Source organism: Theropithecus gelada, chromosome 14 (assembly GCF_003255815.1).
Source record: "Theropithecus gelada isolate Dixy chromosome 14, Tgel_1.0, whole genome shotgun sequence".
Classification (NCBI taxonomy): domain Eukaryota; kingdom Metazoa; phylum Chordata; class Mammalia; order Primates; family Cercopithecidae; genus Theropithecus; species Theropithecus gelada.
The window spans coordinates 10,500,735-10,516,713 of record NC_037682.1 but is presented as its reverse complement, the minus strand read 5'-3'; the positions used below and the strand labels follow the sequence as shown (position 1 = coordinate 10,516,713).

The 15,979-nt window shown below is 56.0% G+C and overlaps 1 protein-coding gene across 1 annotated transcript in view; it reads left to right on the top strand.

The window, feature by feature from the left end:
* FLRT1 (fibronectin leucine rich transmembrane protein 1) overlaps positions 1-15,229 on the top strand; it is an 83,310-nt gene extending 68,081 nt beyond the window's left edge. Inside the window, exons 2-3 of the mRNA XM_025357726.1 lie at positions 481-1,470; positions 12,249-15,229. Coding sequence (XP_025213511.1) covers positions 12,298-14,322 — 2,025 coding nt within the window. The 5' untranslated portion in view covers positions 481-1,470; positions 12,249-12,297 and the 3' untranslated portion in view covers positions 14,323-15,229. The remainder of the gene's footprint in view (positions 1-480; positions 1,471-12,248) is intronic.
* The last annotated feature ends 750 nt before the right edge of the window (positions 15,230-15,979 follow it).

The window sequence follows — 15,979 nt, the reverse complement described above, 5'->3', positions numbered from 1 at the left end:
GAGACTCTTTCTAAAAAAAAAAAAAAAAAAAAAAAAAAAAAAAAAAACAAAAAAAAAAAACGGATCCAGATCCAGGCTGGGTGCGGTGGTTCATGCCTGTAATCCCATCACTTTGGGAGGCCAAGGCAGGCAGATCATGAGGTCAGGAGATCAAGATCATCCTGGCCAACATGGTGAAACCCCACCTCTTCTAAAATACAAAAAAAAAATTAGCCAGGTGTGGCGCCTTGCACCTGTAGTCCCAGCTACTCAGGAGGCTGAGGCAGGGGAATCGCCTGAACCCGGGGGGCAGAGGTTGCAGTGAGCCGAGATCGCGCCACTGCACTCCAGCCTGGCGACAGAGTGAGACTCCATCTCAAAAAAGAAAAAAAAAAACAGGATCCAAAGCAAAGGGGGCTGCAGCCCAGTGGCCCTGATGGATGCTGTCCCAATGCGGTCCCTCATGTCTCTGGGCTTAATTACTGGTATTGTTTTTGGCAGGTAAGGAAGCAGGCAGTGGGCGAGAAGATGGATTCCTTTTTGGAAAGACAAGACCAGGGGGTGAAGCGGGAATAACCCATCCTCCCTACCTTCCCAGCAAGGAAACCTCTACAAACAGGAGCAGCCAAGCGGGACTGAGGCCCTCGCCCCCCAAGCATCTTCCCAAAGAAGGGCATGTGGGGGCCTGACAGCTCAGCTGTATGTGTCAGCAGCTCCAGCCCCACCGTGAACATCTGAACTCCTCAGCGGGGTAATGGACCCCTCCTTCCCCCCAGAGACGCAGCCTGAGTGACAGGAATACGGAGCCTTTGGAGAGTGGCTCCCTCTCAGCTCTGTCATGCAAGAACGCTTTCTGCACCCAGCCCATTCTGCCAAGTGACTTAAAGGGATTTAAAAAAAAAGCCTTGGTAAACCAAAAGGGGGTAAAAGCCAAAAGCCACGCAGAGGCCTTTCAGAAGAGGTGGCGGCCTGCAGACAAAAGGGCAAGAGTTGAAAAGGGCCGTGGAGGTAGCAAGCAGCAGAGGCCACCCTGCTCGGGGCTGGGTGCCAGGCCACAGGGCATGCCCGACGAACAGGGAGTCGGAACCCCCTCAGGCCACCCTCAGGAGTCCTGGGGCCCAGAGGGGTGTCCCTGTACCCCTTGTGCGCAGGACCCTCACTCTGCAGGGAGAAGCCAGCTGCGCCCGCAGCCTAGGGTGCCAAGGATGCTGCTGACTGTGGCCCGCAGCCTCATCTGAACGCCAGGAGACCAGAAGACTGAGGCACCGGATCCCCTCTCTGTGCCCTGGGGTGCCCCAGCACTGCCCAGTCACCCCAGGTCTGAGGTCTGTGTCCCTAGTGGTGCAAGGCCTGGTAGGACCACGGGGCCGGGAATGTGAGCGCCATCTAAGCTCACGGTGTCCCGAGTTGCAGCTTCGTGACTTTGGCGTGGGCCTTCAGACCAGCAACTCGTCGGACCCAGAGGGCTCCTGGGCTGCAGCGACGAAGGAGGTAAGGCCCAAGGACGAGGGAAGAGGGACGTGAATTCGGAAGGGCTCCAGGGTGGCCCAGGGTTCCTCGCGCCCAGACAGCTGGGTCCCGCCCTCCAAAGACCCCTTTCCCGGCCAGAGCTCCACGGGTCTCCACAGGTCTGCAGCTCCATCCCATCCACCCACTCACGCAGTTCACGCAGCTGGCGGCTTCTGCTTGCCGGCATAAGCATCATTTGCCACCTGGTGGTCCCTGTGCTGCTGGGCTCTACCCAGCAGCTGGACCTGGGATGTAATGGCGTGGCCTCTCCTGGAGTAAATGGCCCTGCAGTGGGGTGGGGAAATCTCATTTTGAGCCCCCTCCCTAACGGTGGTGGCAGTGAGGCCTGGTGGGTGGTGGGCAGGAGCTCTGGTAACCTAGGCTACTTTCCCTGGTGCCTGCTGCCCTTGAATGGGAGGGAGTCCACAAGTCTACATCAGGGTCTGCTGTCTGGGTAGCAGGGTCTGCTACCTGCTGTCTGGCCGGGGACCCAGGGTGGGGTTGATCAAAGCTACTGCCCAAGGTCCTGCTCTTGTTGGCCCTTGGGCATCGTCTGCGCTGGCTTCCAGTTCAGCCTCTTTGTTGGTTACAGGAGCCAGCTGAGGCCCAGAGAAGGGCAGCGAGTGCCCCAAGGGTCACACAGCAGGCGGTGAGTGCTCCCTCCCACTGAGGTGGAGCTGACTCCTCCAAGGATCCCCGGAGGCCGGAGGGAGAGGCTGCACCTCACCTCGGAAAACACAAATCCCAGGCAACCTTAAGCCACCGTGCCCTGGGCAGGACAGGGAAGCCCCAATTCATTACCAAGATGGAAAATGACACTTCCCACGCTCTTCCTCAGGAGAGGGGTTGATTTATGATTGCACCAGGGCCTGGGACATTCGTCAGAGCGGCACAGCGTGCACGCCGTCTGCGGGGGCATTAATAGCCGTGTTATTAGCCACCGGCGTGAAAGATGCCCTGCGGATGGGCTATTTGCTGTTATTTATTATAAAAGTGCGCCAGCCCGGCAGCGGGGCCGCGAACGCGCCTGAACCTGAGCTGGGCCCCTGCCCTGCAGCCCTTCTGCTCCCAGCTGCTCCTCTCCCAGTGCCCAGCCCTGGTCCCTACTGCCCCTCCAGTCCCTAGGAGGGCTTGGGGGTCATTCCTAGGTTGTAGCGAAGCTGGAGGGGAGCAGCTGCTGCCCCCCAGGCCTACTGCCATGGAAGATCTGCTCAGTGGCTCTGTGCAAAGGGAGGCAAGGAACAAACGCTCTGGGCAAACAGACCTGGGTTGGGGCCTGGCCCTCTGGTTGTGAGCGTGTGACCTTGGACAAGTCTGCCCCTCCCTGCGTGCCTCCCCTTTCTGCATTGGGGATGCAGCCTCTCCCCTCCACACAGGCTGTGGCCAGCTGGCGAGAGCATTCTGACGTGCCCAACACTCAAGCACCCAGCCCTGCTAGCTACTGCTAACGCTAACAGGCGTGACCCCACAGGCATGAGTGGCCCCCCAGGCGTGAGTGGCCCCCCAGGCGTGAGTGGCCCCACAGGCGTAAGTGAGCCCACAGGCGTGAGTGAGCCCACAGGCGTGAGGGGTTGCGAACCTGCTGGTGGAGAAGCGCAGCCCCCATGAGACCCCGCTGGAGTTGGGACACTGTACCCCAGCACCCTCCCTGTGCCAAACCCCTGGGAAAGGGTTAGAGTTGGGCGCCAAGGCCCCAGGAGATGGGTGGGGAGGCTGCCCAAGCTGCTGGAGGGCTCTGTCTCCACCCTGTCTCATCCATGTGGAGCCTCAGATTTTCCTCATCTGCAAAAAGCAGACAATCACTGAGGTCCTTTATCTCATGATTCCAGGGTCCTGAGTGGCGAGTTCCATCCGTGTGTGTATCTGTGGGGTGGGCGGGAGGGGAAAAGGCCTCTGTAGTAAAGTGAGGCTCACCTCTGATAGTTGGAGACAGACACGTGGCTGGGCAGTGCCAGGCCAGCATCCATATCAGGGGGGGTGAGTAGGGACGGCCAAGAGTCTCCCTTTGGGGCCACAGAGGTCCCACTGGGCAGCTGAGACAGGTGGTAGGAGACCTGGGAAGGGGAGAGCTCCGGATATCAAGTCTGAGGCCTGGGTTTGTGGCCACCCCTCTGCCATCTGTGGCACAATCCAGACCCTTCCCTTTGCCTCTTTGGGCTGCTGTGGTAAGGGCACCCTGGGTCACCATGGCATCCTGGGGTGGGCTGCAGGAAGGCCAGCCTCCCTCTTCTCTACCACCACCCGGCCCTGGGTCTAGGTTCAGGGGCCTCCCTTTTGGTGGCCCTGTTCATTCATTCATCAGATGTTTACTGAGTACTTTCTGTGCCAGGCTCCATGCCAGGCACAAGGCAGACCATGTCCTAACTGTAGGAGTTTACATTCCAGGGGGAGGAGGCAATCCGTAAACTGATGACGGAGCAGGACCTGCCTCCCACCTTCTCAGGGTTGTTCTCAGCCCCTGAGAGGCCCTGCCCTCAGAGCCTAGTGCCAAGCCTCTGATCTAGGATCAGTGAGTGTCGCCCATCACCAGCCTTTCCTAGTCATACTGCTCCTCTCCAGGCCCTCTGCTGTGGCCCAGGATCCTAAAGGAGGCTAAGGAGGGAAGCAGCGCAGAGCCCACAGCCTCAGCCCTGTTCTTGGGGACTGTCCCCAGCCCTGCTGGTGCTGCTGCTCTTCCTTTTCCTCGCCCCCCAAAATAAAGACCTTTAGCCCCTCTCCTTCACTCTGAAACTCCACTGAGCTTTCTTTTATTTATTTATTTTTTTTGAGATAGCGTCTCACTCTGTCACCCAGGCTGGAGTGCAGTGGCACAATCTCAGCTCACTGCAACCTCCACCTCCCAGGTTCAAGTGAATCTCCTGCCTCAGCCTCCCAAGTAGCTGGGACTACAGTCACGCACCACCACACCCAGCTAATTTTTGTATTTTTAGTAGAGACGGGGTTTCACCATGTTGACCAGGCTGGTTTTGAACTCCTGACCTCAGGTGATCCACCCGCCTCAGCCTCCCAAAGTGCTGGGATTACAAGGAACCACCTCGCCCAGCCCACTGGGCTTTCTTTTTCCCTTTCCTAAAGGAATTAAGTCTCAGTTTAGGCAGCTTTACTAAAAATGGACACAGACAGACAGAAACATCAGGTGTAGGCGCATCTTATTAAATAACGCCAAGAGAGAAAGGAACAAAATTACACGTGTCTCCTTTCATCCCCCCACCCCCTCCTGGCCTTGAATGGTTTAATATCGAACACTATTATCAATATAATTAACCTCCTAAAACACAATTCTAAAGTCTTGTTTTTTTAAAAGCGATTTACATTCTCTGAAGTTCAGGACATCCCGCCGCCTGGCACCAGCACCGCCCAGACGGCCTATGCAGTTAGGTGCATTTATAGTGGATTTGCATACCTGTCTGCAATTACCGCTAGTGATAACAGCTGATGCATAATGCATGCAGCATGAAATTAGAAAAATAATTAACTTTAGGTCTTAAAAGAATCCCCGCCCCAGCCCCCATGCATCAGAAGCTCTAAATGATACCAGTGGACGGGATCCAGAGCAAAGTTGTTTAGGGTGATGGGTGTGGCTGGCTGGCACCCTGCCCTGGTGGGAGCTGGAGTTAGAAAGCCCTTGAGGGCCATGGCATCTAGCCCCTGCCCTAAGGAGATGCCTCTGGTGGGCCTGCAGTCCCTGGGGCATCTGCCTGAACTAGGGCTTGGAAAAGCCTCATTCACACAACTCAAGGCTCCCCTCTCTTCTTGCAGTTCATGTCTGGGGCTCGGGGAAGCACGGCTCATTGCTAGTAACAGTAATAGTCCCCTCATTCTGAATATGACTCTGCTAAGCATTGAAAGAAACCTTACTTTATCTCCACAAGAGCCCAGGGAAGTAGATAGTTTATGGCCACATTTTGCAGATAAAGACTTGAGACCCCTGTAATCCCAGCACTTTGGGAGGTCGAGGCGGGCAGATCACCTGAGGTCGGGAGTTTGAGATCAGCCTGACCAACATGGAGAAACCCCATCTCTACTAAAAATACAAAATTAGCTGGGCTTGGTGGCGCATGCCTGTAGTCCCAGCTACTCGGGAGGCTGAGGCAAGAGAATCGCCTGAACCCAGGAGATGGAGGTTGTGGTGAGCCAAGATCATACCATTGCATTCCACTCTGGGCAACAAGAGCGAAACTCTGTCTCAAAAAAAGACTTGAGACCCAAGGCCACCCCACAGTAGGCTGAGCAGCTGGGTTGAGCCAGGCAGGCCCCAGGTCTACTTGCCTTTGCAGGAAAGGGGCTTCCTGGGAAGAAGGAGGGGAGCTCTCCCTGGGTCTCCCTGAGCACCAGGAGGCAGCGGCCTGCCCTATCTACCTCCTGGCCCTCTTCCCGCTGTCTTGTTTGCAGTTGAGCCCCCAGGAAGGTGGGGTCTCTCATTAATTTAAACAAAGGTTTGCTGAAGCCCCGTCACAGAGCTGGAGATGATTGTGCCTTGGTGGGGCTTCCTGTCTAGTGGGAGGTGGGACTGGGGTCCCACTGGCCCTTCCTGCTCTGGAGCTGAGAAACTGCTTCTGCCCACAGTCTGCCTGCACAGCATTCTCAGTGAGGACTTGAAGGCCTGGCAAGGTTTAGGGGAAACACAGGAATTATTGCCGAAGGGAGGGACTGGCAGGGGAAAGACCCTTGCAAGAGACCCTACCTGGGGGCTGGGAAGTAGGGAAAAGCCAGAGGACCCCAGGGTCTGCAGCAGCCACACACCAGTGCCAGGCTACACGGGCAGCCAGATTCCTAAGGACAGTGGCAGGCAGGTAGGCAGGAAGGAGGCTGAGGGGTGAGTGGGGGTGGGGGAGACGTGACCAGCATCCATGCACGTGAGCATGTGCTTGTCTTTCCTACATACAGAGTTTGCATGCAGGACACTTCCTCTCCTGACCTGGCCCTGCCTGAGATGCCCCCATCCCAGGGATGGGGCAGGTGAAAGAGGACACACGGGAGCGAGGCCAGACAGGGATGTGAGCTGTTTCCTTGCTGGCTTCCGGAAGCTCCTGGGACATGCCTATGAATAGAAAATAGCATCCCCAGGTTCCATGAGGGCCAGGAGCCAGCAGCGGGGTCCCCGGCAAAGGCTGAGCAGCAGACAGTCGGCCATAAGCCACCGCAAGTGGTGGGGAAGAAGCTCAGTGTCAGTGGCTTGTAAAGGCTTTGCAGTTGGGTGCAGACACCCACACTCAGCTTCCCTACTGCTCCCCTAGACCTGGGAAACCTGGGAAGCTGCTGTCTTCTCCCCACTCGTGACACTGGGCAGGTGCTCCACAAAGGGTCTAATGCACCGTGAGCGCAGCTTCTGGGGAGGGCTGCAGAGGGAGCGGAGAGGGGAGGGAGAGAAGCCTCAGGACTTCTCAGGGGTAGGAGTGAGTGTGGCATGGAGGAGGTAAGAAACTATTTCTGGCCACTAGGTGACCTGATGACAAAGGCCCATTTAAAACCCTCTTACCTCTCCCAACCCCTCCACCCTGCCACCAGCTTGGAGGGCCTCCCATAGGAGGCTGACACGGCCCCATAGGAGGGGACAGTTGATGGCCCCATCCACCAGCTCTGTGCGGCCCAGACATAGGGTCAAGGCTGCCAGCATGGCTTGGGGGAGGGGCAGGATTGCACCCACACAGTTTGAGGTGGGCGGGGGGGCAACATCTCAACTTCACAGAGGCTGATAAGGGGTCAGCCTGTCCTGAAGGCGCAGCCAGGAGCAGGGGAGTAGAGAACGGGCCACTGGAGCATGTAGGACAGAGACAAGCAGCTACTGCAGAAGCTAGGCCGCGTGTCTGGGGAGGCAGAAATTTGTGGCGGCTTTTAAACTGGATGCGTCAGGGGCATCCAGATCGCACTCAGGAGGGGGTACTCTGCACATAAAATGTCAGTGAACCCTGAATTGTAAGTTCCCATGTAAGGGCCCCTATTATGACCACATTTATAGATGAGGAAATCGAGGCTCAGAGAAGGCAAGCAGCTTGCTCAAAATCACATAGCCTGAGGCCCAGCGTGGTGGCTCATGCCTATAATCTCAGCACTTTGGGAGGCTGAAGTGGGCGGATTGCTTGAACCTAGGAGTTCAAGCCCAGCCTGGGCAACATAGCAAAACCCCATCTCTGCAAAAAATACAAAAATTAGCTAGATGTGGTGGTGCACGCCTGTGGTCCCAGCTCCACAGGAGGCTGAGGTGGGAGCATCACCTGAGCCCAGGGAGGTCGAGGCTGCAGTGAGCCATGATCGAGCCACTGCATTCCAGACTGGGTGACAGAGTGAGACCCTGTCTCAAAAAAGAAATCACATGACCTGAAAGTGGCAGAGGCAGGACTTGAACCCAGGCCTCTCTGTCCTGGAGGCTGGCAGGGGCCAAGGACTGATAGAGCCAAGAATAATGCCAAGAATAATGCCCCAGGGCCCCCAGCTAAGCGGGGGGAGTCCTGGATACCTACAGCCGGAGCCATCCCACTGCTCCCCTCCCCCACCCCTGTGGCCCGCCAAGGATCCGGCTGTCAGTCATGGAGCTGGCAGGTCGTAACTCATACGACGCTGAAGTCTGAGGGATCCACGCAAGGACAACAAGCGATCCCATAAAAGACAGGCGATTTACCAGTTTAATTTGATGGCCGCATAAACTATGAAACACACAACAAGGGAATAAAAAGGCAGCCAGGCACCCAGGCAATTAAAGACTCCTCTGGTGAGGTGTGCCATCTTCCTCGCCACCCCTAGGCCCCGCCCTATTTTCCTGTAGCCAGAGGGCTCAGCCTCAGGCTGGCCTTGGGGGGCGGGGGGTGGCAGGGGAGCCTCTGGCCAAGATGGATGAGGCCCACAGACAGTGGAGCGGAAAGGCCTTGGGTCCCTGCCTCCCAAATGCTTCTTGGTTATCTATCAAGCATCTCTGAAAGGTGCAATTTAGACTCTATTATGATGCTGAGGCCTCTGGAGGCTGAGGACCGTGGCCATGAGCTGAGCGGGCACTGGGAACAGATGTCCATGCCAGGGAATGCGGTGGTTTGCCTTGGCTTTTGCCTTACAAGTTTGCCCCCTACTTAGGGCACTGCTCAGGAACAGCCGAGTACAAAGGCCACCTGTATCCCTTGTGCCAGGAGTCATCAGCCAACAGACCAGGGAGGGGGGTAATCCTCCAGCCAGATGCTGGGGGGCCCCTGGCAGAGGTGCTCCTAGACTCAGACTTGACCCTGGAGACGGAGGCAAGGTGACCTGTGAGCAGGCCTGTGTCTTCCTGTCTCTAGCACCTGCCCTGTGCTACCTGCCTGCTCATAAGTGACTTGAGGCAGGACCTCCGGCTCCATAACCTTCATGGGCCTGGCTCGGTGCAGAAGGGACAGACGTGCAGTGGGAAATCTGGGCTGACTGTAACCTTGGCTGGGCCCCTCTTGTCTCTGAGTCTCAGGCTGCTGGGCTGTGAAATGAGGGCTGTGGACCTGTGTGTAGGTGGCAACCTCTGCACCCTTGCCTGTGAAGGGGAGTGGGTGAGGTCTGGCCAGAGAGGTCACCCCACCGCCTAGGCTTTTCATTATCCTCTGGAGGCTGATGTGTCTAGCTCTGCATGCTGTCCTGGCCTCCAAGCCCGTCCTCTCCCACGATCTGGGCCAGTGTCCTTCCCAGTTCCTGATGTAATGAAAGGTGAGGTGGTCAGATAAGGGCCAGGGCAACCTGGGATGGCCCTGGGCAAAGGAAGCAGGAGGCTCACGGGAGAGTGGGTACCTCCGTGAAGGTCTGAGAATGCTCAGCCTGGGCCGCAGGACTGTGTCTGGGCTGGCCAGGGACTCACAGCCCTCAGCAATCTGGAGTCAAGCACTGGGGTCCTGCAGCCACACAGCCCTGGGGTGGAATCCAGACCCCACCTCCTCCTGCCAGGGGACCATGGGCAGGTCTCTGTGCCCCCGTTCCCTCATCTACAGAACAAGTCCATCACAGTTTCTCCTTTGAAATCTTTAGTGAGCATCTGCCACGTGGGAAACACCATGAGTAAGATGCACGAATCCCTGCCCTTATAGCGAGTACCTTCTAGTGGGGAGACAGACAATGAAAACAAAAAAGGGCCGGGAGCGATGGCTCACACCTGTAATCCCAGCACTTTGAGAGGCCCAGGGAGGTGGATCACGAGGTCAAGAGACCAAGACCATCCTGGTCAACATGGTGAGACCCCGTCTCTACTAAAAATACAAAAAATTAGCTAGGCGTGGTGGTGGGCACCTGTAGTGCCAGCTACTCAGGAGGCTGAAGCAGGAGGATCACTTGAACCCGGGAGGCGGAGGTTGTAGTGACCCAAGATGGCTCCATGGCACTCACACCTGGTGACAGAGCGAGACTCCATCTCAAAACACAAAACAAGACAAAACAAAACAAAAAAGATAAAACATGTAGTGTGTTAGTTGGTGGTAAATACTATAGGTAAGCAAGGAACCGAGAGGAGTATCTGGGAGTTATAATTCTTGATAGGGTGCCCAGGAAAGGCCTCACCAGAAGGAGATGCAGGCATGGATCTGGGGATGAGCTGTCTGGGCAGACAGCACAGCATGTGCCAGGGCCCTGGGGATACCAGGGGTTGCCTGGCTGCTGCAGTCAGTGAGAGGGGAATGGAGTGGACAAGGCCAATGGGGGTGCCACACAGGATTGCATAGGGCCTTGGCAGCCACCTTGATGACTGTGGTGGCTGTCTGGGCAGAGACCCTGTAAGTGCAAAGGGAGCTTTTGAGTGTGCAGGGGTGAGTGGCAGAGGCATTCACCATGGCGGGGCCCATTCTGTCGTCGGGTGGCCACTGATGTAAAGCCACACTTGGCCACAGTCCCTGCCCTTGCAGTTTGGTGACATGAAAACACCAGTCACCAAACAGTGTGACCTGCAACCCACAGAGTGCTCCAGCCTCAAGATTGCCAAGATTCTGGCCTCCTCCCCAGATGGCCTAGGTTCCTCCTACCTGGTTCTCAAGTAGTCTTGAGTAAGTTAACATCTCTGAGCTTCAGTTTTCTCATCTGCTCAGTGGGATTAAGGGCACTGACCTCATGTTTGCTGGGAGGATTAAATAACTTAAATATTAGGAAAGTTCTCAGCAAAGTCTTTATTATAGTTTGAGCTACCATCCATCCCATCAGAAAGGAATCCCAAGTGGCTACAACAGGGCCTGGAATATAGTAGATTCTCAATAAAGCTCTGTTGGATGCATGATGGATGGATGGATGGATGGATGGATGGATGGATGGATGGATGACAGGTGGATGCATGGATGCATGGATGGATGGATGGTTAGGTGGGTGGATGGATGGATGGATGATGGACAGATGGATGAATGGATGGTAGGTGGATGGGTGGGTGGACAGATGGATGGGCAGAACAGAGGGAAGCTTTATCTGGGGCCCCAGGAAAACCTAGTAGAGGAGGTAACATTTGAGCTGGGTCCTGCAAGAGTAACTTGCGTGATGGAAAGAAAAAGCAGCCAGGAATAGAGAAGGACAGAGAAGACAGAAAGTTTTGCCTGGTTGAGAAACAGGTGTTCAGTCCCTGGGGCATGGAAGTAAGGTCCTTGCTGGCTCAGTGGGCAGGTGCCGGCTCTGCTGTGTACACCAGGGCTGCCCTCCCAGGCTGGGGCTTCAGGCTCTGAGAGACCATCTTGTCCCATCATTGAAAAGCCTCCGTGAACCCAGCGTTTTACAGCAGACTTTTGCTGGCTGCATGAAGACACCTTCCTCACTGAGACTGAAAGATAATTTCTCTTTAATTGATTTTTTTACCACTATGAACAGTAAAATAATATAAGAAAAATCTATGCTGCAATTTTTCCATTTGTGAAAACTGAAATTACACCTTGCAGCCAATTCCCTCAGAGTACAAATGCCTCCCTCCTTTTATTTGTCTCATTCCTTTAAACTTTCAGCTATTCCAGGAAAAAAAAAAAAAAAAAAAAACGGTCTGTTTATGATTTGAGAAAGGGGCAAGGTGTGGGACAATTTCCCACACAACTCGAAACCCAGGGCCAGGGAGGCACCTCTGATGAAAAGAGATTTCTGTAAATACATGAGAAAGTGATTCTGTTGACACCTCATTCTTCTGTCTGTAGAATGTACGAGTGACAACAGGACATGTTGTTTTAACACCAGACAATGAAGCTCCCTGCTCTGCACTCCTCGCCAGTGATGGCACTGACAGCTTCGTTCTCGCAGGTTCTGGCGACGCCCCCCTTTTGAGCTCCTGGGCCTTCCAGAAACAAGCTTTCCTTTTGAACCCTGGGTCCGAGCCAGATAGCAATGCCTGCTCCTCGTGCGGTGCCAGGGAAACAGCGGCTGTGAATCCATAAAACACGCCCTAAATCCATCCCATCCATATTGACTGGTACCTTTAGCATTGGCCATAAAGACTGGCTTTGTGTGAAGTCTTGAGAGAAGAAACCAAACCTGCCGCATGGCTCTCACTAAATTAACCTCCCCGAGGCTCCGGATCACATTTCAGGAGGGCTGTGGCAGCGTGCGTCTCATTAATGGGCAACCTCTTGGCTCCCGATACGATTTAACGTTAGCCAGATGTTGTTAGACTCCGACCTTGGTGGGAGCAATCACCTGTGGCATAAACCTGGCACAAAGGCCGCTCCTCCAGCTTGACCGCACCCCGCAGGACCTGACTTCGGCCACCCCTTGTGCAGGCTGGCAGGCGGGAGGGGTGCACGATTCGTTCCTGGGGTCACTGTCACCTCCTCCCTCTCACTGACCCCGCCCTGTGCTCCTTGCAGGTATTCAGGCTCCAGGCCAGGTGGGGCTGGACACCCCCAGCCATCCACCATGGTGGTGGCACACCCCACCGCCACCACCACCACCACAACCACTGCCACTGTCACAGCCACCGTCGTGATGACCACGGCCACCATGGACCTGCGGGACTGGCTGTTCCTCTGCTACGGGCTCATCGCCTTCCTGACGGAGGTCATCGACAGCACCACCTGCCCCTCGGTGTGCCGCTGTGACAACGGCTTCATCTACTGCAATGACCGGGGACTCACCTCCATCCCCGCAGACATCCCTGATGACGCCACCACCCTCTACCTGCAGAACAACCAGATCAACAACGCCGGCATCCCCCAGGACCTCAAGACCAAGGTCAACGTGCAGGTCATCTACCTGTACGAGAATGACCTGGACGAGTTCCCCATCAACCTGCCCCGCTCCCTCCGGGAGCTGCACCTGCAGGACAACAATGTGCGCACCATCGCCAGGGACTCGCTGGCCCGCATCCCGCTGCTGGAGAAGCTGCACCTGGATGACAACTCTGTGTCCACCGTCAGCATTGAGGAGGACGCCTTCGCCGACAGCAAACAGCTCAAGCTGCTCTTCCTGAGCCGGAACCACCTGAGTAGCATCCCCTCGGGGCTGCCACACACGCTGGAGGAGCTGCGACTGGACGACAACCGCATCTCCACCATCCCGCTGCATGCCTTCAAGGGCCTCAACAGCCTGCGGCGCCTGGTGCTGGACGGTAACCTGCTGGCCAACCAGCGCATCGCGGACGATACCTTCAGCCGCCTACAGAACCTCACAGAGCTCTCGCTGGTGCGCAACTCGCTGGCCGCACCACCCCTCAACCTGCCCAGCGCCCACCTGCAGAAGCTCTACCTGCAGGACAACGCCATCAGCCACATCCCCTACAACACGCTGGCCAAGATGCGTGAGCTGGAGCGGCTGGACCTGTCCAACAACAACCTGACCACGCTGCCCCGTGGCCTGTTCGACGACCTGGGGAACCTGGCCCAGCTGCTGCTCAGGAATAACCCCTGGTTCTGTGGCTGCAACCTCATGTGGCTGCGGGACTGGGTGAAGGCACGGGCGGCCGTGGTCAACGTGCGGGGCCTCATGTGCCAGGGCCCTGAGAAGGTCCGGGGCATGGCCATCAAGGACATCACTAGCGAGATGGACGAGTGTTTTGAGACGGGGTCGCAGGGTGGCGTGGCCAACGCGGCTGCCAAGACCACGGCCAGCAACCACGCCTCCGCCACCACGCCCCAGGGTTCCCTGTTTACCCTCAAGGCCAAAAGGCCAGGGCTGCGCATCCCCGACTCCAACATTGACTACCCTATGGCGACGGGTGATGGTGCCAAGACCCTGGCCATCCACGTGAAGGCCCTGACAGCAGACTCCATCCGCATCACGTGGAAGGCCACGCTCCCCGCCTCCTCCTTCCGGCTCAGCTGGCTGCGCCTGGGCCACAGCCCGGCCGTGGGCTCCATCACAGAGACCTTGGTGCAGGGGGACAAGACAGAGTACCTGCTGACGGCCCTGGAGCCCAAGTCCACCTACATCATCTGCATGGTCACCATGGAGACCAGTAATGCCTATGTAGCTGACGAGACACCCGTGTGTGCCAAGGCAGAGACGGCTGACAGCTACGGCCCTACCACCACGCTCAACCAGGAGCAGAATGCCGGCCCCATGGCGGGCCTGCCCCTGGCGGGCATCATCGGTGGGGCCGTGGCTCTGGTCTTCCTCTTCCTGGTCCTGGGGGCCATCTGCTGGTACGTGCACCAAGCTGGCGAACTGCTGACCCGGGAGAGGGCCTACAACCGGGGCAGCAGGAAAAAGGATGACTATATGGAGTCGGGGACCAAGAAGGACAACTCCATCCTGGAAATCCGTGGGCCCGGCCTGCAGATGCTGCCCATCAACCCGTACCGCGCCAAAGAGGAGTACGTGGTCCACACCATCTTCCCCTCCAACGGCAGCAGCCTCTGCAAGGCCACGCACACCATTGGCTACGGCACCACGCGGGGCTACCGGGACGGTGGCATCCCCGACATAGACTACTCCTACACATGATGCCCGCCCACCTGGGCTGCCTCGCCCCAGCCCCAGCTGCCCTGGCGTGGCCACGTGGCTTTGCCCAGCCTGCTGCAACCTGAGAGAGCAAGGAAGAGAAATTCCACGGATGACTTTCCCCTGCAGAAAGCAAAGTTTGGGGAGGGCTGACGATTTTGTAGAACACAACCGTGACAATTTTTTTTTAAAGAATAGAAGGCAGGAGGGGGAATTCGACATTGTTGAAGACATAATTTATACCGAGTTATACCAGTTGGGGAGGGAAGGACTAAAAATAATATCACAGGAAGGGCTGGGTTGGGTTTTTTGTTGTTTTTTTTTTTTTTTTTCCCCTGAACTGGAAGGATACTACCTGTACAACATCTGTGGACACCTCATGCTCTGTTCAGGGCCGTCACAAAGGAACCGCCAGGGAGAAGCAGCCGGCTCTCAAAGCTCCCACGCAGCTCTCCTGCTGCTGGCCACTCGCTGGCAACGCGATGGAAGGTTTTCAGGCTCCTCACAAAGGAGAGAGGGAAGAAAAGATCTTTTGCCCTGGAGATACGGACCTGAAATCTCTCCCCTGGCTCATTCCATACCATTTCCCTTGCAGATTTGCAGAAACATGGAGTCTTTCACTGCATTCTTTGAACAATCATGTAGTTGATTAAAAAACAAACAAACTTGTTTTTCCCTAGGCTGAAGCCCTCTTCAGTTCCATGCACCACGCTCTCCTGTAGAAGCCCCCGCGGAAGCCGTAGCTTTCCCCGCCACCTGGAGGTGCATCTGTCTGCCTGTCTATCCCTGTCGCAGTGTCTCTAAGTACAGATGGGTAGACAGAGCCACATGCACGGTCCTTACCGTTCTCCTTGGGTCAGTTCTTACCATTTCCTGAGACAATAGAATTGCGAAAGTGTTGCTTTCTCCTAGAGATCATTGAGTAAGTAGACGGTGTGTTGGGGATGGGAGTGAGGTGGGGGAAGAGACTTGGTCTCTGGGGGCTACTGCTGTTCCTAAAGGCTGAGGCATGTATGTCTCAGATGGGTGGCTTAGGGAGGCGTCGCAGCAGGGGCTTCTAGTTCCACCCTAGCTCAGCTTGGCCAGCGCTGGGCTGCTGTCCTTTCTGATCTAGATAAAAGCTTTATTTGATTCCAGTGTCCTCATCTCCCTCCCCCACCACGTGCAATCACCTTAACAGCTACTTTTGGAGCATTTACCATGTGCTGAATGTTCCCTCCTAGGACGGGTAATTAGCGCAGGGATTTTTTTTTTAAATATCAGCTGATTAGACCTATTGGTTTCCATGGCTGCTCAAACAAAGCCCAGAAAGAGACATAAAAATTCTCAAAAAAGCCCTGGGTGACGGCAGTCCCTCCCTGAACGTAGAAAACTCAGCTGGGCCCACCCCTGGGACTCTGTTTCTTGAGAGGGAGAGGCCAGATCTCTTTCTAAAAATGCCAGCCTCCAAAAGGGCCCTGGCTGGGGCCCTCAGAAGAGTTAAGATTTTATTTCCTCTCTCTGGAATCTATGTCGCTATCATTCATTTATCAACTGACAGTGCAGTGTGGTGAGCCATGAGATTAAAACGATGATGAAATAATGACAGCGAATCGGAGAGGGGGGAAGAGTGGAGCCTGTGTCCCAGTACTCGGGGAGCCCGGGTCACCATCTGTCACTG